This window comes from Podarcis muralis, chromosome 15, assembly GCF_964188315.1.
Source record: "Podarcis muralis chromosome 15, rPodMur119.hap1.1, whole genome shotgun sequence".
In the NCBI taxonomy this organism is placed as follows: Eukaryota; Metazoa; Chordata; class Lepidosauria; order Squamata; family Lacertidae; genus Podarcis; species Podarcis muralis.
In genome coordinates this window covers 10,378,267-10,402,429 of record NC_135669.1, presented here as the reverse complement: position 1 = coordinate 10,402,429, position 24,163 = coordinate 10,378,267, and the positions used below count along the sequence as shown (strand labels likewise).

General features: G+C 43.4%; 1 protein-coding gene across 3 annotated transcripts in view; it reads right to left on the bottom strand.

Annotated features, from left to right (window-relative positions):
• Positions 1 to 4,800: 4,800 nt before the first annotated feature.
• OGDH (oxoglutarate dehydrogenase) overlaps positions 4,801 to 24,163 on the bottom strand; it is a 37,248-nt gene continuing 17,885 nt past the window's right edge. For all 3 annotated transcript variants that reach the window (XM_077919504.1, XM_077919503.1, XM_077919505.1), the window contains 17 exons: positions 23,564 to 23,710; positions 22,886 to 22,976; positions 21,698 to 21,877; positions 21,344 to 21,472; positions 19,827 to 20,006; positions 19,342 to 19,494; positions 17,617 to 17,719; positions 17,066 to 17,194; positions 16,136 to 16,286; positions 15,743 to 15,870; positions 15,447 to 15,625; positions 14,612 to 14,683; positions 14,105 to 14,227; positions 12,729 to 12,801; positions 10,465 to 10,628; positions 9,533 to 9,687; positions 4,801 to 8,000 (listed from right to left, as the gene is read on the bottom strand). In XM_077919504.1, the coding sequence (XP_077775630.1) occupies positions 7,880 to 8,000; positions 9,533 to 9,687; positions 10,465 to 10,628; positions 12,729 to 12,801; positions 14,105 to 14,227; positions 14,612 to 14,683; positions 15,447 to 15,625; positions 15,743 to 15,870; positions 16,136 to 16,286; positions 17,066 to 17,194; positions 17,617 to 17,719; positions 19,342 to 19,494; positions 19,827 to 20,006; positions 21,344 to 21,472; positions 21,698 to 21,877; positions 22,886 to 22,976; positions 23,564 to 23,710 (2,278 nt within the window). In that variant the 3' untranslated portion in view covers positions 4,801 to 7,879. The remainder of the gene's footprint in view (positions 8,001 to 9,532; positions 9,688 to 10,464; positions 10,629 to 12,728; positions 12,802 to 14,104; positions 14,228 to 14,611; positions 14,684 to 15,446; positions 15,626 to 15,742; positions 15,871 to 16,135; positions 16,287 to 17,065; positions 17,195 to 17,616; positions 17,720 to 19,341; positions 19,495 to 19,826; positions 20,007 to 21,343; positions 21,473 to 21,697; positions 21,878 to 22,885; positions 22,977 to 23,563; positions 23,711 to 24,163) is intronic.

Below are 24,163 nucleotides of genomic sequence, written 5' to 3'. Positions count from 1 at the left end.
GGACAAAAAATACGGTACGATTTAGGTAGTTCTGTCTGTATAATTCCCAAAAGAAAAGCTTCTGGTTTTTTATTTTTTTTTACAAAAGTTATTTTGAACATCCTCTTCAATTAATTGTATATCATTTCCCAGTGCATAAGTTTCTAAGGCCATCCTCCTCTCAGCAGCCTGGAAAGGTGATGGCAAGCTCTTGCTAGAACAGCTGCATTGATCCACATGGGAATTATGGGGCCACCTGCATCCACCTTACCCCATCAACACCACCCAATGTTCAAGAACTGCTGCCATTTAGTTCTAATGGTCATTCAATTGTGGTTTTAGGAGGTGAGTCAACGACGCCATGCTCTGTTTTAATGCAAGTGACATGGTACCCTTTTCTACAGAGCTCACATGTAGCAGCAGGGTGCATGCTATTGCACATGAAGATCCCTATCTATTTACCAGCATTGTCAGTGCTGAATTGGCAGAACCAAAATTTATGGGTAAATTCTGAATATCCAAAGACTGGAGAGAAGGCATATGAACTGTAGAGAACCTTTCAAAGTTCTTCCCAGCCTCTGTTTCCTTGCCATCACCTACTCATTACTACAGTTTTCTCATTACTCTGTTTTCTCTGACATCGCCTACGCATTACTATGGTGGTGCCTGGCGGCCAAGCCCATTTATCTAGCTTTAACAAGAAAAACCAGATTTTCCGCCTTGGATAGAAAGAAAACTCCACCCGAGTTTTCTCTTAAACAGATTTGTTGACCAAGAAACAGAGGCAGTGCTGGATCACAAATTAGTATGTATGGGGTTGGTAGGACAGCTTTTCACTGGAACAGCTTGGGAACCTCCAGGCTTCTGCACAAACGTTGGGGAGAGAATCCATTAAGGAGTCCAAGGATGGAAAGCCTGTGGCTCGCCAGATGTTGCAGGACTACAGTTCCCATGACTCCTGAGCTTTGGCTAGGCAGCTAGGCTAGCTGGGGCTGATGGGAACTGGAGTCCAACAACTTGTTGAGGGCTACAGGTTTCTTGCTGCTGCATTGAGCTGTTGTGCATTCTCTTTGTTTAGCATTCTAATGTACCTTTGGTTGCTATTAACTTTCATTTTCATAGAAGACCTTAGGAAAATTAAAATGCTTGCGGCAACAACTTTTGAAGTACTCTTTGGTTCCATCTAGGGCTGCCATATGGCTGGAATTTCCCGGACATACACAGGATTCGTCCGTCGAAAATGGCGTCCGGGTATATGGCAACCCATCAGAAGTGTCATTTATTTGCCCCCCCCCCAATAAAGCTCAACAACTTTTGTGTCCGGATTTTCACTTTTTGAAATATGGCAACCCTAGTTCCATCTATATCAGATTTAATCCCAAATCTATGCCAATAATGTGCTGCCATCTGGTGGCTCCATTACGACCCATCGTCCAGCATTGTAGACTGGAGGCGCATTACATTAAGGCTCCAAGCATCTGGGTGCTACAACAAAACTTTTCCAAACCTCCTAAAAAAGGGTTCATGGGCTATTTTCAAGGTAACAACTGGGAGATGTGTTAGACATTTCCCAGGTCTGTTATATCTCAAGACATTTAAGCACTTTGGTATGTCACCGTCAGCACCGTGAATTGTCCCTTAACCGGCTGTTAATGAATGTGTTCAAGTGCCATTGAACTTTTACAGCTTCAGAGTTCTCTGTACAGCTGTTGATGCAGGAGACCTGACACAAAAGCCACAGGTGGGTTCTGTCTCCTGCCCCTAGCCAAGTCCATTCTGTATAGCATCTCTTTTTAAAAAATAGGCACCTGCTAAGTGAGATAACACCATCCCTTCCAAAGGCTTTTTGGACTGGTTACTTGTGGTGCAATACAAAGTTACTATGCCAGTCACATGCATAGTCCCACTTGCCACCAAAACAATTTGCTGCCCTTAGAATCAGCTGATGAGCAGTGTTTGCTGCTTTGGTTGCATACAGCAGTCCCCATCAGGGGAACTGCAGGGCCCGGCCAAATGGAAAGGGATGTACTGTAATGGGCACAGCGGTCAAAGAATTGAGCCACATCCGCCAGCACATATCACCAGGACAACAGCAGAGGAATGTGGTTCTGTGGAAATGGCCTCATTAACCAAACTGGATCCTCTGGAAGGCCAAGATTGCTCTGCCAGCTGGGGGTTCCTAAAACTATCGGGACATCTGAGCTATTCTAGATTTAAAAGTGTGGAGAGCACACCGTGGTGCTCAAGTCCTAATGACGGAGTGGAACAAAGACCAGAGCTTGCAGTCAGTCGCCCCATCACTTTCTTACAAGGTCTGCTGCTATTTCATGGTGTGCCAACCATGTGGAATTCACACCTGTTTTCTCAAACAGCACCAGTTAATTTGCACCTTAGGCAATCGTGCACTTCATTCCTGTCCTATTTATACCGCTAATGCAGTGGCAACTTAAGTTTCTGCTGTTCCTCTGCATTGTGCCAGTGCAGAACAAAATAGAGCACCACGCATTATGATGGGAGTGGAAAATGGAAAGAAAAAAATCCCATTTGAAAAGGACACAAGTACTTGCTCAGTTTCCAGAACCATTTGCAACATGGGTGGGAAACCCATTCTAGTCGATCAACAACTCCCAGCACCTGATTAATTGTCCATGCCAGTTGGAGTTGATGGACTTGCCCGACACCAATAGCTAGAGGACCACCAGTTCCTTGTGGCCCTGATCTACAAAGTTGTTTTATTCTTAGTGGGTAGAAGCCAAGTAATTCTTCTAGCCTATCTTGACTGCCAGACTATATACCGTATTCAATTACATCTTCAGAGCTGCATCCGCAGTGTTTTTGAATACAGTGGTGCCTCGCAAGACGAAATTAATCCATTCTGCGAGTCTCTTCGTCTTGCGGTTTTTTCGTCTTGCAAAGCACGGCTATTAGCGGCTTAGCGGCTAAGTGGCTATTAACGGCTTAGCGGCTTTAAGAAAAAGGAAACAAACTCGCAAGACGTTTCGTCTTGTGAAGCAAGCCCATAGGGAAATTCGTCTTGTGGAACGACTCAAAAAACGGAAAACCCTTTCGTCTAGCGAGTTTTTCGTCTTGCGAGGCATTCGTCTTGCGGGGCACCACTGTAGCAGCTATACTGCACGCCCACCGCCAAGATCGCAACCATAGCAGATGGGAGGGAATTTTACCTTCATCCCATGCTAGCCTGGATAAAATTGCCCTCTGAAAGACATTTGCCCTTGGCCTAGAAACATAAGCAGCTGCCCTCCTGAGGCCAACTGCAGTTTCGGTGGTACGTGTTAGACACTGGCACTCTGTACGCGCTAACAGCACTGTGGGGGGTGAGAGAAGAGCTAAGAAACTGCTCCAACAAAATCTGCTTGTTTTGAAATCACCAGTCTTGACTTCCAATGAAAAGAGGAGAGCAAGGCAAACCTCTTGATCTGCAGGACATAGAAGTGGGTTGGCCGCCATCTAACTCATTTCATGTTCTCTGTGGCTAGAACAAATTACATTTCTAACATTGAGTTATTACTTAGTTAACCTATTTATTAAATCTGCATACATTTGCAAATAAACATGGTATGCCTGAAGGAGCGTTATTTTCTTTGTTTTCAGATGATGCACATGTGTAATAGCATTTTAAAAGATGCATTCCCTGATGCACGAGGAAGAAGAGGGGATACGTCTTTTAAAATGCCAACTTTGTTTTCAGAAATCTGCTGCCCAATTAATCAGGGACTCATTTTCAATTCAAAGCTTCCCCCCCCCCCCCAAACTGTGCTGGTGGACATTAAAGCTGTCCTGGCTTTCTTTCATTACTGTACTTCATGAGCCAACTCTATAGGAGCATTTAAGAAAAAAAAAATTCTCTCTCTCTAAAAAACGCCTCTTTCTAGGTATGGGATAACCAGCTTCAAATAACCAATATGCTTGAAGTCTGATTAATGCATGAAGGTGTAAAAGACCATATAGTAAGCTGTCCTGCCAGGCTTAGCTCACCTTGGGAGGAACTAGGTAGTCAAGTCTTTGTTCCTATTGAGTTCGCCATGTGAGAACATCTGATCTGGCTGCTCCAGTTCAGACCGCATGGCTCTCACAAACCACTCTGAAGTTCCTATACCAATAATTTAGAAACTTTCATAACTATGCCATGTTTTACTGCCTGTGCAATTTTCTGAAACACACGGATCTGACCTTTGGAGAGTTTGTAAGGAAACTTATTTTGTAACTTACCAAATGTGTGGTCTTTTTTATATGCTGGGGTAAGAGAGAAACTTTGGAGCTCACTTTAAAGGACATATTTTAAAGGTCTAACAGCCTATATTTCCATGCTTTACTTTGCTGCATATTGTTAACCAAAGGTGAATGAGAAAAATCCAGAAGTCACTTTCCATGCATCCTATTGCTGGCACTGACTCCTCTGAACACGTCAAGATAATTATGCCGCACTGAAGCCCAGTGGTGGCTGCTGCTGTCGATTCAGTACTTACCTTGAGATAAACTTGCCTTGCTGGACCACCTGCACTTGCAGGTTGGACCAATTCAAAATGACGTTTAAGCTTTTAGTGTGCCTACTTGGGGATGGATGGTCTTCAGACCAGGGTCAGGATGTGCTCATTGAGCACCAACTGTAATAAATAGCTTCAGATAAGCACAGATTATGACTCTTGCTCAAGTCATTTTATACGTTTTCACAGGAGTGTGCAAGGCTGCTGGTGGAATTGGCCCTTCCCGGTTTCCATCCCGCCTGCCCTCAACAGGGGCTTGTGTCATTTGCACTGGGTGAAAGAATGAATCTCGGACAACTGAGCAAGCTGGAGACACTTTGGGAAGAAGATCAGGCTTTATTGTTTAAGCCAGACATGTCTGATTTTTTGTTTTTGTTTTAAAACCAAAATAAATAAAAGTCAGGCTGTGAGTTTGAGGGGAGCCCTAGGGTAGCGCTAGCCCTGAACAGGCAACCTCCCTCTCTCCACTGGCCCCTGGCTTTGGCAAAGGTTAGACACTAGGATTTTTCTCTCTCTCTCTGCAGAGCTAAAGAACAAATATTGCAGTCCCACATAAACCCTTTTGTTGACAGCCTACCCCCAAACAGTGGGCATCACTTTTGGAATGTGCTGTTCCCACTAGTGAAGCAGCACAGATTCTTAGATTATAGAAAAGTATTTATTCACAAGATGGCACACTCTTTTGGTATGGCTGGCAGCACACACAGAAGATAGATGGGGACAGGAGGAAGCTGTATGTCTCTCAGTAATGCCCAGGGGTCAGCCAGATGAATATAGAGCTGGACATCTCCTGTCAAAGACAGCAAAGATGTTAAGGTTTTCTTTTCTCTGAGGGATGGGAAAGCTCTGACGTGACATGGCATGGCAGCATACACAGACCACATTCAGAAGCTCAGGAGATTGACACAGAATAGAAACAGGCTTAGGCGGAAGTGCAACAGCGGGCGCATGCTATGTGTTCTGTCCAAGAGGGTAGGCTCAACCTAGTTCAGAATTTCTCTCTTCAACAGCCTTGCCAATCAAGTCATTGCTGCCATTGCCACCAAATGACATTGTGATGACCGCACGGAGGGGGGGGAAAAAGGAAGGGACAGCCAAAGCACTGAGGTACATTCTATCACTGGCAGACCACTGTGTAATTACTGTGATTGAAAGCAGTTGCCAGATATCAGCAATGGGTTAAAAAAAGAGAGCGAGCCAAGAAATGGCATCAATTCCTGTTGCGAAGGCCACAAAAAGTAGAGGAGAGTTGACTGTGGCCATGCTTGAGCCTCTGGACTGCAGGCGGAAGATAAATGACATCAGCATTCCTAAGATCAGTCAGTATATTCCAGTGTGCACACAGATGAGGAAGCAGTAAGAAATCTCACGTGGGATCAATTTGGAGCTATCTTGTTAGCACACTACCTACTGAGAGGGGCCCTGCTCAGGCAACGGCGAGGAAAGCCCCAACACCCGAGGGGCCCCAGAAAGGCAGAAGACTACAGCAACATAAAGTTAGGGAGGTTCACCGAAAAGATCCTTGGAACTACCTCAAAACCCTTTTCTTAAAGCCATAATGTTTAATTGGTTTCACTGTGTCTCTCCCCGCTCCCCAATTAGGGCTGTGTTTGAGAAGCTGTGTAATTCAGGAGAAAGCCAATGAGAAAGTAGGTACAAGCTACTTCATAGAAGAAGTGCATGCCGTCCTAAACTCTGCTCACACAGTCTAAGCATAGAGCTAGGAGAACACAGGGAAAGAATCTATCCAGCGACAAGGAAACTGGGTGTTTATATCCATGTTTGAGCCTCCTGGGACAAGCACAGTGGTACCTCCGGTTGTGAACAGGATCTGTTCCGGAGGTCCGGCCGTATCCCGAAGTTTTCGCAACCGGAGAGACTACTTCTGCGTATACAGCAGTAGACCACTTCTGCGCATGTGGCAAAACACTTCCAGGTTTCCTGCTTTCGCAAACTTAAGTTTACGTTACCCGAGGTTAACATAACCTGAGGTTCCAATGTATATATCTTGCTAGAAAGCTCTGTGGAGGTCAGAGACACCAACACAAAAATGTTTCTAGCAGGCTACATATCAATTATGCTAAGTTGTTGCAACTCAGGCCTCATCCAAAAGTTTTGCAATGACAGAAAATAGGTCTTTTCTTTTAAAAAAAAAAAAAATACTTCATCCGCCAATTCTATATACACAAGAAGTCCTTTAAAAGCATTGCTAAACTCAAAGTTAAGACTGAAATAATCATTATGGAAGTAATTTATGAAAGAGGTGTGAAGCAAAGGTGGATTCCCATTTGCGTGAAACTCAGGGGGGAAAAAGTGCAATGTGACTATAGCCCATGAAGAGGGGGGAAACATTAACTTCTGCTCAAGTAATAGTAGAGACTCAAATTTTGCTCTACATGTGGTATTATAGACAAGAGTGTGATCTAAGTATCAGTCCCAACATTTTCCTATACAAAACATTAGTTTGTGGGTATTTTTTTATTCCCAAGTGTAGCTTTCTCTTGGTCAGAACCTGAAAGCTAAGCAAACCTGGAGGCTGAAAGAGAAGTGGCTTTGGTGACTATATAAAAGATTATTTAGTGTCCACTGTATACCAAGTTCCTACCCAGGAAGGGATATTAGGACTACAAATGGTGGCAGTTTTGAAAAGAGCACGCCCCTCCTGCAAACAGATTAATGCCTGGGCTGAGTTATAACTTCTTCCTTAAAGGGGGAGGGACCCCTCCTGGAAGAAGAGTGCCTGAATTTGAGCTGTCTGTGCGTGTATTCAGCATGGGTAATGCTAGGCTGCTAAACCACAAGAAACAGCAGCAGTGATTTAGGGTGCTAGACCAGGATTTTCAGTAGTAGGGTTGTCGTGCATAAGGAAAGGGAATCTAATCTCATTACACAATTGAAGAGTTATGCCAGATCAAAAGGGAATGAAAATACATCATTCCCCTTGTCCTTCCAGGTGGGCACTTTTGTGTTTGTGATTTAAAAGCAACGCCTGCCTCCTGAATCACTGTTGGGTTGGAGACAATGACTCGGGCATCATCTGGAGTCATCACAGTCTCAAGAGAGAGACACTTGTTTGGAAGGCAAATACCAGTCCCTCTAAATCCCTCATTCTGGGGATTGGGGCTGGTTAGTCCCAGGGTTCTCAGAAAGGACATGGGCTTGTGCTGGAGTGATAACCCACTGTTCCAGAAGTTTGATCTACAGCACACAGAAGATAAAACCTAACACGAGCATTCTGGACAGGGTCACTGAAGAGGCAGTTCCTCAAGAGCAAACAAGAGATTAATAACAGGCGCCTTAAATTAGCTTACAAGGTCTATAGTTAAGGACATAGAAAGGAAGTGAGCAAACAGAGAAACACACACAGTGCGCTGCGGAAACCAGTCCAAGAGTATTTAAGACAAGCCCTTGAAAGAGTCGAGGTTGAAGGCAGTGTCCAAAAAGCGCTGCAGCTCAGTCAGGTGGTTCTTTTTGTTGCCTGTGGCTGGTGCGGCAGCAGGTTCACGTCCAGCATACCTAGCATGTGGAAAGGAGAAAGAGAAAGATGGCAATTTGTAGCTGGTGTCCTTTAACTGCTCATCTGCAGTCACACTGGCCCTATATGGGACTGGCAGAGTTCAAGACCGGGAATGTACTTTGGGCCCTGCAGCCCTGTGCTTTTCTGCCCCTGGGTCAGCTACCACAAAGTCACGTGTGGGTCTTTTGTTTTCTGTGTTCTTTGGCAGTGGTTGCCCCACACCTTCTTTGCCCTCTTCCCCCAGTTTTCTTGCTAAAACAAGGTTTCCACGGGAAACTCCAGCCTGCAGTCCAATTTTCATGCACACCTGTCAATCAACTGACATCACTGGAGTGATGGGAGCTAATGGGTGTGGTTCAATCCTGCTAGATGCTGCTTCACCAGCGTGTTCCCCCTTCTCCCCCCACCATAGGCAAATTCCAATAGGTGGGCAGGATTGTTCAGCTATCCGTTACCCAATGTAACTGGTGGGGGTGGGGGATAAGGAATTTGGCCTGCTGGGTCATGAAAGGCCCTCCAACTTAAGCTTAGGTCATTTATGTGCCCAGTGCAGCTCTATACCCCACAACCAGCAACTGGGGCAATACCCTTCAGGTCCCAGCACTATGTCCGGTTATGTAAGCCACATACGGAGCACAGTGCTGTGACATTCCCAGGGTCCCCTAACCAAGGCCTGTTCCCAGATGGTTGAGTCCAGACCTCCCTTAAAATACTTGCTGCCACAACCCATGCTGCTCTTTCTGTGTTCTTACTCGAATACATCCACACCAGGCATGTGGAGGGAGAGACCTTGGAACCCACCCACACCAGAGCAGAGACAGTTAAAACATTCATTTAAGTACCATACCAAACAAAAAAGATGGCCACAGTATACCAATTTCCCAACTTAAAACAACTGTCCTAATTTTCACGACACCTGTCCTCTTTTACACACACTTTCCCAGCCTGCTGCAGCTGCAGTACCACTACTACTCTGTTCTGTGGGAAGGATCTTGGTGATTTTTAAATATGTAAATAGTGTTTGTGTTCTCAAAATATGCAAATTTATGTTACTTGTAAGCTGCCTTGGAAAGTGGGATAGATTAATAATTGAAAAAAAAAGAGAAGGTAAACAAACATTTCTCTATTATATCCAGCCCTTTGGCCTTTAACAGTATATAATCTTTTATATGGGTTTATTGGTTTGCTTGCTTGTGTGTTTCCGCTACATGTTTTGTGTTCTCGTTTTGCAATTTTATTTTGCAAACCACCCTGCAATCTCCGAAAGAAGATGAGTGTACAAATTGAATAAATAAATATTTTTTGGTCACATCTCATTCCCTCTGTCTCTCAGAGTCTTTCAATAGTCATTTTCCAACTGACACTCTGTCACTCGCTAGCTCAGTTTGACGTTTCGTTCCACTCCCCTACCGGCCAAGAAGAGTGAGTGGAAGGAATGACCGCCACAACTGTATCTACCTCCAGAGCAAATATCTGAAGCTTGGCCTCCACCCACTGATCTGGCACCTGAGTGTCAGAAGGCGGTCCTTACCACACTGGCTTTGCCCGGTCGATGGTTGTGCGGAGTCTGGGCTTCACGTAATCATAGTATCCTTGGTTTTTGTGCTCTTCTTGACACCAAACAAGGTCTGCATTTGGGTATTTATGGAATTCCTTCAGCAGGAGATCAAATGGGAATGGCGACAGCTACAAACAACAGAAAGTTTATAGTTCACAAGGACTGTGACCACCCAGCAACAGACTAATTGTGGTGGGGAAAACAACAGTCTTTGTTTGTTAGTTCCATGCAGTAAGAAACAGGTTGCATGCAGCCCTTTTCTTTTAGTAAAAAGCTTTTTGAGTCCAGAAATATACTTCTTAATCCCAGAAACATTATACTATTTGAAGTTTGAGGTCACTCTTAAGGCCAAATGCAAATGTAGCTACAACTGTTATGACATGGGCACAAACCACTTTTCCCTGAAAGTAAAGGCAGATTGCAAGAATATTTACCTCGGCCCTTGTTCACAGATCAGGTGGGGAAGGAACAAACCCCCAGGGCTTAATGGAGATGTCCACTATAGGAAACTCAGCTGACCTGAATCTCTTAAGTATTCTGCAAATTGTTGCTCACCACCATTAAGAGTCTGTTTCTAGAATGAGCTCCTTGTTATATGTCTGCAGCATGCTTGAACAATAAATGCTCCACTTCAGAACTTTAGTCTGTAGGGCTCAACGGAAGTACTAAAATGTATCCCCTGGAGGGGTTTTACTGCCTCCAGAGCAGTGCTTGGAAGGTTAGACTAGGCTATCAAGCCAAGAGGTTTGGGAGTATCAATTTAAAATTCAGCCCATACCTCCTCCTAAAATGCCTTTCAGTTTAAAGAGAGAATCTAAAATACTTCATTTCAGACCTCAGAAGGTCACATGACAGACTCACATTGACAATTTTAGGCAACAGAAATAATTCCTGCACCCCCCTACCTGCTCCACCCTTGTGATCGCCACGTCTGCTTCCATCTCCCGAGTCTTGCGCTCTCGGGTGAGCTCATAGTAGATTTTACCAGTGCAGAAGAGAACTCGCTTCACCCCCTCTGGATTCTGCGCAGCAAGACCGTTTTCTGGGATGACACGCTGGAAATGAGTCCCTGCAAAGGAGAAGTGTTTTTTAAATAACAACCTTATTTATATAGTCCCATCAGCAAGTCTGGTGCTTTACAGACCACAAGAGGATAGGTCTCTGGCTTTAGAGAGTTTACAATCTGAAAGTTCAACACAGGGAAAACAGAAGAAAGGAGGCAGGGGTAAACAGGAAAAGAAAATGCTGTTTCAGTTGAACAAGCTTAGGGTTAGTTACAGATCAGTTAACAATTAGCCCTGTCAGAAACAGAACGTTTATTTAGACACAGTGTTTACATGGACAAAACTGAGCCAAATAAATATGATTAATGTAGAACCAAGGTAAAGGGACCCCTGACCATTAGGTCCAGTCGTGGCCAACTCTGGGGTTGCGGCGCTCATCTTGCTTTATTAGCCGAGGGAGCCGGCGTACAGCTTCCGGGTCATGTGGCCAGCATGACTAAGCCGCTTCTGGCGAACCAGAGCAGCACATGGAAACGCCATTTACCTTCCCGCCAGAGCGGTACCTATTTATCTACTTGCACTTTGACGTGGTTTTGAACTGCTAGGTGGGCAGGAGCAGAGACCAAGCAACGGGAGCTCACCCCGTCGCGGGGATTCAAACCGCCGACCTTCTGATTGACAAGTCCTAGGCTCTGTGGTTTAACCCACAGCGCCACCTGCATCCCTTGTAGAACCAAGAGAGCTATGCAAATGCTGCTTAAAGAAATTTTGGTTCCCAGCTGCCCATCTTGAATTTTTGAGTTCCTATTTTGGAGTTAGACAGCAGTGGAGAACTGGTTCTTATGCATGGTTCTCTTCACAGGGACTTGAAGCAAGTCAGAAGCAAGGCAAGGCACTGCCTCGCAAACACGCTGTGTACCACAGCAGCAGCAAAGCCAGCAAGTTGGTTCCCTTAGCCCTGAGTTCCAAAGCTCCCAAGGTCTGAGGCAAGCAATAGCTATATACAGTGGTGCCCTGCAAGACGAATGCCTCGCAAGACGAAAAACCCGCAAGACGAAAGGGTTTTCCGTCGCGGAGGCACTTCGCAAGACGAATTTCCCTATGGTCTTGCGAGTCTCGCCATTCCCCCCCCCCTTTTCAAAGCCGCTAAGCCGTTAATAGGCTTTTAACAGCTTAGCTGCTAAGCCGCTAATAGCGCTAAATCGCTAATAGCGCTAATCCGCTTAGCCACCAATGGGGTTGCTTCGCAAGACGAAAAAACCGCTAGACGAAGAGAATCGCGGAAGGGATTCTTTTCGTCCTGCGAGGCACCACTGTAGTGGCTTCAAGGGCATGATTTTATTTATGGTGATCACATCTGGGGTGGGGGAAAGGTGGTTTTTTTTTGTTTTGTTTTGATTATGTATTTTGATCTTGTATTATTATGCTGTGAACTGCCCTGAGATCTACGGATGAAGGGTGGTATACAAATTTAATAAATAAAATGAAATCTGTCCCTGAGCATACAGAAGAATCTAGATCAACATCATTGTGGGGTATTATGACCCTCTAGGGAAAAAAGACAAACCAATCGATGCAGCACTATGTTTTATTTCTGGCTTTGCTAATCCTGATTGTCAGGGGGCAACTGCTACTCTGCACTGGCAACCTGGAGAATGCCAAATTTAAAGACTGAGTTAGAGGCCACTTTGACTGGGTGTTGACTCTCTCAGGGCATAATGCAGGGCATAAACCAGAGAACTGCGCTATTGAACTATTAATGTGGAACACTGCTGCAGTATTTAAAGTGCTGAACGTGAAGTTCTCCTGTATTCTCCTAGCAAGCTGAATTAGAAATGAGATTAAGCAAATGCCTACAGTGGTCTCCCAAATCAACCTTTCTAGGAATCTGCTCTGTCTGGCTATATTTCTACCTACCAGATGAAGAGAACAGGAGATGGGAAGTGTGGGAGCAGGTATCCAGCTGACTAGGTTTTAACCTAGTCAGCAAATGTGCTTTTCGTGGCTACACAAAAAAATGGATCAGTTTTTTTCTGCAGGGCACAGCTGTCCCAAGTCAAGGCTACGGTTTCCTCACCTGACTACCAAGTCACATTATATTCTGCCTGGCAGTGGAATACAAGGGAAGAAATTCCTCCCTGAACCCAGTCCCAAGCCTGCCGTACCTGGCAACATGTCGTCAAAGCTGGAGCGAGCTTCAGGGTGACGCAACAGGGACTTTGGAGTGAAGACTATCAGCTAAGACAAGAAAGAAAAGAAAAAGGATTCCAGAGTTATAGCCAGTATGGGATGGAAACACTTCCGGAATTAAGTACTGAATTATTATACTTACATTCAGGAGTAAAAAAGCCCAATAATCTGAAGTCAGTCAAACACAGATGTTTTGAAGCAGTAACAATGTGACCCAAAGTCTACTAGGAAAGCACTGTCTATCCAGACATGTCTAACACACACCAAGATAATGATAATTACCAGGAAAATATCAATTTTCACGCTTGTAATTCTGCCTTATTGAGTCATAATTGTTTTGCCTTAATGAACTGCATCATACACACAGAATGACTTAGGGAAGAATCTGTGAACTCCAGACAGACTAGACTCCGAACTCCCATAAAGCCCCAACCAACATGGGCAGGGATGATGGGAGTGGCACCAGATCCACCACTGCTGGCCCAGAAAACAGCAACACAAACAGGATACACAGAAGGCTGATTTGACTGAAGATTTAATTGCCTCCTTAGTATTACTTTTGTGCGTGCCAATGAAGTGGTATTGTGTTTTGAGTATTTATTGTTCCTTACACTATTGCAAAAAATGTCGGTGTCAATGTCTTGTGAGTGAGCACAACTGTGTCAAATTTGCACTCGCTGTGATACTGCAGGAGATCCTGAAACATACCGGATCATGCAGATCAATTTCTGGGGACGGCAAAACACTTGGGACAGCTCAGGAAACAGAAGGTTGTTATGCAGTTTTATGAAAAATAAAATAGATCCATCTTTGGTCTGATCCAGCAAGGCTCTGAAGCTTCACTCTATTGGCATGACAGCTGGATTTGACCCAAACTAGCCTTTTTCCATCAGCAATGACTCTTGACAGCCTTTCTAAGTAATGAATGGGCAGGAGCTGCACAAATATTTATCACTGAAGAGCGGTAAAGTTATGCAGTTTGAAGGAGAACCAAAATAATACACTCTCTCCAAAGGCATTCATTTTAGAAATCAGAAACAGAGCTCCCATGGAATTGGGTGCCGTAAAAATACTAAGGAAAAACACTTTCTGGATAATCAGAATTCATCAAGGATTGGTTGGCTTGCCAGACCACTTCTAACTTATTTCTGGTTCCAGGCTAGTGGTGCCAGCTCTCTCATACTGCAAGGCTTTTGTCTTTCCTTGATGCATTGATAAGACAGAATGCCAGGGGAACAAAAAGCCTCTACAGGTTCCCAAGTCATTTCACCATCCCACTTGTGTGCTGGACTTGGGGGGAGGAGAAAGCACATGCTCCTTCTGAAGTGAGGAAGTCATTCTACATACTGACCGGCTTCCGAAAGGGGAGAAGAATTTGCCTCCGCACAACATGGAAAAAGTTTGCTGGTGTGGAGCAGTTCACTACAATCCAGTTGCAGTCGTACAGCTGGCGCACATCAAAGTCATCTAGTTTCTTCAGGAGGAAAAAAATACAAGAGCCATAGTTAATGGCTGGGAAATGCTGCAGGCATAAACAAATTGTCAAACAGCCAAAACACGGCTATAATAAAATCAATTGTACAATATACTCTTCTATCACATACTTTGATTGCTAGTGGAGGATCAAGTATGAATTTTAATACCCAGGCAGGAGTAACACAGCACTGAGACTCATAGAGGCTTCAAGAACATAACCTCATTCATGGCTGAGGACCAAGACACACAAGGCCGCCATTTCACATGTTACATTAAGAAGTCCTTTCCGGAACCACTTCTTGTTACTCTCATGAAACAGGAACTAGAGTGTGCTTAAGCACAAAAGGAAGGAGCAGGAAATACTCTCACAGACTTAACTCACCGGGAAGACATCTGGATCGTCGTTGCACATCTGCAGAAACCTCTCTGGTCTGGCGGAAGAGTGCTCAGGGCCCTGCAAAAACACAAGGACTTTCAAGGATTTGGATTAAAACTTTATTGGCTAATCTGTATACTGACTGAAGCACTTTAGGCACCAGCAGTAGCCAATATTAAGGGCGGGGGGGGGGGGGAATAAGCCTTTGTTCCATACTTTTATCCTAAGGTTCTGATTGTGTCCCAATTTCTTTGTTTTGCAAAAGGAATATAGCAGCCAAAGGCTTTGGCTTACTATCTGATTCAGACTTCATGATGGCGTTCAGAACACCAGGCTCTATTACTACTAATGCTTAATCTTTAGCCATGCATAAACTTACAATGGAAGAGGCTATGCTAAATTGTTCCATAACCTGCAACATACTTATCAGGGTCTTCTGCAGGCATCCCCAACGTTCAGCCCAGTGTTTCCCAACCTTGGGCCTCCAGCTGTTTTTGAACTACAATTCCCATCATCCCTGACCACTGGTCTTGCTAGCTAGGGATGATGGGAGTTGTAGTCCAAAAACAGCTGGAGGCCCAAGGTTGGGAAACACTGGTTCAGCCCTCCAGATGTTTTGGACTACAATTCCCATCATCCCTGACCACTGGCCCTGTTAGCTAGGGATCATGGGAGTTGAAGGCCAAAACATCTGGAGGGCCGCAGGTTGGGGATGCCTGGTCTACTGCCTTCCTATTCTCAGAGGAGCTTTTTCTATGAGGCCATTGCATGGGCCACGTCTATCTAAAATCTAAATCTAAGACAGGCAAAAGACTGTTTAGGAACAATAATGTTTTCTTACCATGCCCTCCATGCCATGGGGCAGCAGCAGTACGATGCCATTTTGTCTCACCCATTTGGCCTGTCCAGAGCAGATGAACTGATCAATAATACACTGAGCTGTATTGTGGAAGTCACCAAACTGGGCTTCCCACACCACTAAAGCGTTGGGGCTGGCCATAGCAAAGCCCAGCTCAAATCCTGCAATGAGACAGATTAAAAACAATATGCTTTTCTGGAACCTTATGAGTGTGAGACTCAAACAGTACCAAATTAACTTACCCTCGATTTCTGTAAGGAGCCATGAGATGTACTTACCTAGCACTCCATACTCCGAGAGGGAGCTATTGCAGACTGTATATGGAGCTTGGTTTGGCCACAGGTGGTTCATGGGAATACAGGTCCTCTTGTCAACATTTTGATCATGCAAGACATGGTGTCGGTGGCTGAAGAGGAAAAAAAGTAAGCTCTGCAATTTAACTGGGGAGGCATTAAAGCAAGCACAGATGCAGTCCAATCCTAACACGGAGTTAGGTACACCTAACTATACAGATTTAATAGATTTACATTGCTCTGGGTCAAGGTGTTTCATTTGCAGCTGGAAAAGCTTTAGACCAAATTCATTATTGTGACCTGCTTCTAGGTACAATGACACTTTGAGATGTAATGTAACCCCTTAGGACCGCATTCTTTTTTATGGGGGCACTTTACCTGAATGTCCCTCTCTCAACATCCTGCCCGCTCAGTCGGATGTGGATTCCCTCTTTAAGTAGAGAGCCGAATGCCATGTACTCTGCTAATGCCCAGTCTACAGTTCTATTATTAACCAATTCTCCACGTGTTTTTAGAATTCTGCTTAAACCTGCAGAGAGAGAGAGAAGAAAACGTTTTCAGCCTGCCTTGAAGAAACTACAATGATTGACTCCAGAGTACAGTCTTAACTCTACGGATGACTCTACGACAGCACTGTTCACATTCGTGCTTGAACTCAGCACCCAAAATACCTTGAAATACTGCTGCTCCAGAGAACATGGGGTGAAAACATGAAAAACATTATAATATAAAGGTGCAAAAGAAAAAGCGGTGAAGGAGCCAAGTTGAAGGGTTCTGTTTTGAAGCAAGATCTCCTTCCACTAAAGCAAATCTATAGTGGACTGGGACATATTATATATGGAGAATTCCTAAACGTTCAAAGCAAATGAAGAATAGAAATCGATGAACATTCATCAGTTGCTGAACATCTATCTGAAAGTGACTGAAGAAATTTGCAAAGGATGTTGTAAGCATATGGTCCTCATGGATCCCTGCAGACATGACTAGTACTTAGCCCACTGTGAGGCATGCTCAGTATGTGCTGGGCAAGAGCACAAGTGCCACAGTGTCCCCCTCTCCCGGGTGCTCAATTATATGTGAGTCTCCCCATACAAGAACATCACTTCACTGAGTAGGTTGTTTATCCGTAGCATTCCCACACTGACTGGCTCACCGTGTACCTAAGAGTCCACCATACCAACTAAAGTGCAATGGAATGGTAAGGATTATTATTAAAAAGAAGCCCAGTGTTGCCTTTTCTCGTGCAGCCTTCACTACATTAAAGATGAACCCTGAGGAATTAATGGCTATCAATGTGGAAAGTCATACCACCATGAATTGTGAAGTTTTCAACAGGCACTGAGCTGGCCACCTTTCCTATATGGGCTAAATCTTCTTCATTCAGACCAGTGGAAGGGCAAGTCATGCTTCTGGGCTGGCCATCCAGAGTGAAGAAACCTGGGGAAGTAAAGGAGAGCACATTTAATGCGATGAGCCTCCCATTCATAGAACAGCGGAGGAAGATCTAGTTTCTGGAACACTAAACTATGTAAAAGTGGCCCTTTCATTGCCTTTCTCCTTTCGAGAAGAAGAAACTTGGCAAGAAACCATCCTGAGCTAAAGACTGAACAAAATATTCCTTGCCAGAGCATCTGCAGAAAGGACAAAACTTGCTCATAAAGTGCCTCTCTCTTTACTGTCTGTGCATTTTGTTTACTAAGTGTGTAATGCTCACGTCTTCCTACAGTTTGTATATGCGATTTCAGTACTCGGAGCGTGGGGAAAGCATCTCTCTTTTTTGTGCCAGGAGCTGCACGTGTAATCCCCTGGCAGCAGAACTACCTTTTAACAAAAGGTATTAGGAAGCAGCCAGCGCCTACCAGGCCACGGAGAATCTAGCCAATGCTTGATGTGAAGGATTTTCTCATCCTTGGACCTGGCAAGGGCCTCTTCACAGATCTTATCATACTTGGAAATTTCCTCCTGAAATGCATAACCAACACAATGTAAGAGTTAGAAGGGTGAACCTAAACTGAAAAATTGGCATCAGTTCATTCTAAGTAAAGAGAGTTCAGGAAGCATTCTATTATATCTGCATTCTATTCCATTATTATTATTTATTCATTTTAAAAAATATTAAGATACTGCCTTTCCTTTATAGGAAAATGCCAAAGCTGTTTCCAACATATTAAAGATCATGAAAACTAGTGAACAAAAGGAAGGCCATCAGAAAACAACAGCAGCAAAACCATGTGATATGGAATTTCAAGCTGCTCATCAGTTGACTGATGTTGACTTATTTACTATATTTCCTTCCTACTACTGTACAATCAATATGGTCATAAAAAGGTAACATAGAAAATAACACAGCTGGGGGAGAAAGTATACCCAGGAGACACCTCCTTTTTAAAAAGGAAAATGGCCCCGAAGTTGGAAGACATTGCCCATATGCTGCCATGGAACTCAGGTGGCATGAGGGTGGTGAACAGACACAAGTTATCTGTGCATGGGGTGGCAGGCTGAAATAAAATCACACGATCTGCTACAAGTAGGGCATACTTTTGGGTTGGGAGTGAGTTATGGAATTATCTAATGTTTCTACCCCATCTGCAAGATCTTCAGGTATCTTCAGATCTGCCCCGTTCGCATCTTAAAGGTGTCATGTGGGGTGAGAGTGAAAACTATTTGCTCCAATCCAAATTAACCCCATCAGAATCTGCCCAGAGTGCAGAACTCATAACAGCTTAAATAGTGCTAGATGGGGTGGGGAGATTGTGATTGGATGATGCACACCATTGGGTATTTCAATCCTGGCCCCTCTAATCATGCAGGGTATGTGTGCTTCTATTAAATCCTAACTCCCCTTCTGCACGGTATATTGGTGGGTCTGTGGATAGTGGGTTTTTCCCCATTCCCCTTGTTTACCACCATTTGAGAGTCACCAACTTGCATTTTTAATCTGCAAATAAAGGGAAGCCTATCACTTGGCAACATGAAGAAATATAATTACAACATATCTTAAATATACATCACTCTGTATTGTTTTGATTAGTTACAGAATGACAACAGGCTCTTAAACTCCTCTCCATGACAGTTAGCTGTTAGACATGACACAATAAACGTGGTTTTAGACTGATGACAGAAAACCGTTCTAAGCTTTAGTGTAATATTTATAGGACTAGAGCGGAGGAGAAATTCTGGGCCAAGAAATGGCAATAGCATTAGCAAGATGGAACCAGCATTTTTTAAAGAGTTTTGTTGTTCTGAAGCGTAACCACGCATCATACTTAAACCTCTCTGATATTTTGTTCAGAGCTTCATCCTCCCCATTTATCAGACTGCTTCTTTAACTTCTTTATATTTCATTTATACTAGATTCTTTTTCTAGTTCTTTTTTTAAAACGCTGTTACAACCTTCTGTATTCAGCTTGAGATGGTGACAGATGATCTTGCCATATATGCTAAAGTGAATTTTAGTTTGCACTTCCTTGACCTCAGTTGAGCTTCCTTCCGCTTAGTCATTAAAATAAGATTATACAACATCTCTAAGAGGTTAAAATGGGTCAGTAGCTCCAGATTGACTGTGCAGACATAGATGAGTGTACCTCATACTCTGGCTGATTTACCACTCCTTGTGAAACTAGAGTCTCAGCATATTTCTGTAGCACTGGCTTCTGCTTTCGGATCTGCTTGTACATCAATGGCTGGGTGAACATTGGCTCATCCATTTCATTGTGCCCATTGCGCCTGTAGCATACCTAGAACATTTGGAGAAAAAAACAGAAACCTCATTGTATGTTCCATCTTCGAAAACTAAAGGAAGTTCCAAGCACCAATTTTTAACTATTTGGAGATATCTGATGCAAAGAAAATTTCAGAGGGACTAAATTGTCATGACATTTTAGCAAGTTTCAGTGTAATCTAAATACCGGCTTACTTGAAGGAAAAAGGGAAATGTTAATGACACAAACAAAGGCTTATGGGTTTAAGTTTTAGCATGTTTACTACAATATATTTATGTTTTCTCTCAAACATATTATCATACCCGCAGATCACACAGGTATCCCCCAAAACAGGAGGCAGCACTTACCAGATCCACCACTACATCTTTGTGGAAAGTACTCCGCCATTCAGCTGCCACATTGCATACATACACCACAGCCTCTGGGTCATCAGCATTGACATGAAAAATGGGTGCATTAACCACCCGGGCCACATCTGTTGGGTATGGAGAAGAACGAGCCATTCGAGGGTCAGTAGTGAATCCAATCTGCAGAAGGTAATAGAAGCAGTTTAAGTAATTGTGAAGAGTGCTTTATAGGTGGGGGTTTTTTTACTGTTGATTTGTCAATTGTTTTATATAATTTGTTGCAACTGTGATGTTCTACTATATTATTTATTGTATGTAAGCCGCTTTTTGACTCCTGTGAGTGAAAAGCGGCATATAAATAAAATAGAATGAATGTTTGCACACCATGTTTTTTTTCATTCTTGGGCCCCGCCCCCTCCTTCAAAAAGTTGTAATCAGCAAAGAAAGTTGTTTTCTTTGCGTACAATGAAGGCTACTTCAAGCAAATCTGTAATGGGCTGGCAGAACACTGAGAAACTGGGGGGGGGGGGTCTCAGTTGCTAAAGATAACTGTGGGAGGAGCATCTTAGATAGTAGCCCCATCATTTTTCATGCCTACTGTCTAGCTTCTCATGGCTGATAACTGTTGAATTCCTATGTGTCTCTATTCAGTAAAGGCTTCCCTCCCCTAAAAAACCAAACTGGTCAGTGATGACCTTCCTCTTTAACAGTGGAACAAGATCATTTTACTGGAAGACCCTATCTACTAGCATGTTTTGGAATCATCAGCATTAAGATACCTTAGGAAGTTCAAGATGAAATCTAGTTCATTCTTATTTAAGTCACTCCTAGTTCTCTCGTCTAACCACTAAAAAAATGGTCTTCACTAGGCAAGGCTGAAGTACTGCTGTATTTGCTTCAATTTTTATATAATCTCAACTGTGCAATAATTTAGCTGCTTTTATTTTAAGGTTAATCGTAAAGAAAGAAGCAGTGAATTCTTGCTGCTTAACAGAAAAGCTTAGCTATATCCTGGACTTCAATTTCAAATGACAAATCTGAGGAAAGGAACAAGAGAAAAACCAACTAGTCTCTTTTTGAAGAGTTTTAGTTTTCAAAGAGTTTCCACAGGTGAGACAAAAGTAGATGCATTTCAACAAGAATGCCAGGAGCCCAGAAAGACTTCTATACTCAGTTCTGCCAAGATCCAGGAAAGCTAGCATGAATAAGAAGATGAGCCAAACCATTTTCTCAAGGAATTAGCTCAATTATGAAAAGCCGGTGCTTTGGTTGTGAACTTTTATTGCTCAGCCAGCAGCAATCTGTGAAGCAGGCATGGCTGGCCTTTCAATATGTTTCCCCATATATTTTGGAAGGAAGAGAAATCTGATTCAGTTTCAGTACATAACAGCATCACCCAGCTTCTGCTATAAATGCACACGATCAAGTTCACAAGATCACTCTGTCTCTTCTTGGTAGATTTTAAAGTGGAAAAAAGAGTTGGGGAAGCTGACATTATAATGAAATCCATATTTTACCTGGTTGTTCACTACCACATGAACAGTCCCATGCGTGGTATAGGAAGGCAGGTCACTCAAGTGGAAAGTCTCATAAACTATACCTTGCCCAGCAAAGGCAGCATCTCCATGCAAAAGAATAGACATCACCTTTGAGAACCAAAACACAAACAAAAGACTTGTCAATAATCTTGAAGCAGTAAGTGCCCAGAACTGAACGCAGACTGTAGTGATGCTCTTTGAGGAGACATAACTGGCTAGAGAAGGAAGCAGGTACAATAAGCAGTGTTTGATAGCTGTAACTATTTGGCCACCAAATCAAAGATTTTCCATTTTGTCCACCCATGCACGTACAACAGAAAAGGACCAACTTACTTTCTTCCCTTCGGTGTCCCCACAATAAAACTGTTCTGCCTTTGTCTTGCCCTGAACTACAGGATTAGAAGCCTCCAAGTGAGATGGATTTGCAACCAGTGAAAGGGTGATGGTTCGGTCAGTGACACGATTGATCCTCCGATGGTACATTCCCAAATGATACTTGACATCCCCTGAGCCCTGAAGAGAGAGAGAGTAAAACAGATTAAGTAGCCTGGGCCTTTGATGCTGTCAATTTTCAGAGCCTCACGTTTGGTTGCAAAATGTTTGTGGTTTGAGTTCTTTAGGAGGGAATGAACTGCAAGTTCAAGGTGCATGGAGTGCTCATTCAGAGCTATCATAGAGACGGCCAGAACACAAACACAGAACAGGGAATGAATGGTGCTGATTAGAGACTTTTTTCTTTCTTTCTTTCTTCACCTCTGTTCAAATTGATGAGCTTTTGCAACTATCAAGAAGGAATCTATCCAGAATGAGATCTCAGCACTATTACCTTATATGCAGATACCTGTACGAGTGGCTGCTAGGAGTCAATAATCATGTACCATGGTTACATTCGGTATTATCCTAGGTTACCTGAGAAGTGCTTGGTATCTCACAAGGCTCACTTTAATAAAGCCACCACTGCTCAGAACAAGGCACCAGAAGTACTACGGGATCATAACCTGTATTATCTACTCTGGAAGCTCAAGTTCTATGAAAGGCCAGGTTCAGAGAACTGAAAAATTCACTAATGACATTCAGTCACAATGGAAATGACATTCTGTGCTGTGTAAAAAAGTTGCATATAACTTCAACACTGTAGAAAAGCTGTTCAGCTTAGTAGCCAAGCTGGCCTCACTGAATAAGTGACAAAAATACTGGACGGCAAGCTTTTAAAATCCCACATGACTCAGAGGACTCAGCTACATTCCGGCAATTATATCGTTATAACTGTGTTATAAACATGCAACACCAGATGGCGCTGTAGAGTTTGGTCCTTCGGCAATGTGATTTTCCATTACAAGATTTAGAACGCGTTTTCCTGTAACACTTTTTTATGTGTCTAGGTCCATCCTAAGAGAGGATGTTTGGAGGGGAAAACGGGTACAGTGCTGTTGCTTCTGCTTTCAAAGCTAACTAATCATTATCTCCCCGTGGAGTGGAGTAGGAGGAGACAATTCAAACGCAAATTAAGGAGTAACTCACCTCATCGGCAGCTTCCAGCTTAGAATCAAATTGGCAGAATATCTGCTCCAACTCCTTCCTGATAACATTGGCAAGCACATTCAGACGCCCTCTGGAAAACCAAAACCACATTTAGCAAGAAACTGTGCAGACTTGTCTTGGAAACAAGATTCTTTGACTCATTCTGACACACCTTCCCTCAAAGTAAAAAAAAAAGATTGCAACACTTCTTGTTTATATAAACATCTACCACTACTAGTTACAGTTCATGTGACACTTTTATTCATTCATTCATTGTTAAAGCCATATCTCACTTTTTTTACAGGGACCTCAAAGTGGCACACAAGCTTCTATCCCTCCCTGTTCCATCTTCACAACAACCCTGTGAGGTGATGATCAGCCCTAGGCCACCCAGTGAGTTTCATGGCTGAGGACTGCACTACACTTCACAAGTTCTGTGTCTGTCTTCACAACATGTCTGTCAGATATAAAAATACCAGTAATTTTAAAAGTGGAACACCAAGCTGAGAGAAGAAAGACTTGCCCAACATATAAATAAAATAAAGTTAAATAAGGTCATGGCAGAGATGAGGTATCAGTTCAGGCCTCTCAAATTAAAGTATAACTTGCTAGCCAGTGTATCTTCAGCACTCTTAAAACTCTCTTCCGATAATCAGCTTTCTGTGAGGATGAAGTTACCTATGAGGCATCCCCATGATGACATAATCCACTCCTTTTTGGCTAGACTTGTCAATTATTGTCTTTAAGGCGGGGATCAGCACCTCACAGCCTTCCAAACCAAATCGCTTCTCAGATGACCATTTCCTATGCAGGAACTCTTCAAATCTGGAAAACAGAAGATATACGTCATTTGTCCGACAAGAATTGCCACACAACCAACTAGAATGACTCAAAAGCTCCAAGAAGGAAGTGATTCTGAAAGGAATTTATCTCTGCACCATGACCCACTGGCTCTGCATGGGATGTTCTGGCAGTTAACCCTTCCCACTACTTTCCCTCACAAGCTGGACATCAGAGGTGCAGAAAAATGTATGTAGAGAACCTTCATATAACACTCTCCTCCTCCTTGATCTAAAGCATTGTGGATGTGGACACAAACAGGAGTTGGAACATTGGTAGTAGTTAATGGCTGAAGAACTTCAATTGCATTAAACTTAACAGGCATAATAAGCATTGCTCAAGAGCTGTAGAGGAAATAGCAACATAATGAGTTGCATTATTCAAAAGAAAGGGAAGAGTTAAAACCCAGTGCTAAATCATGGTCATATCTTTCCAGAT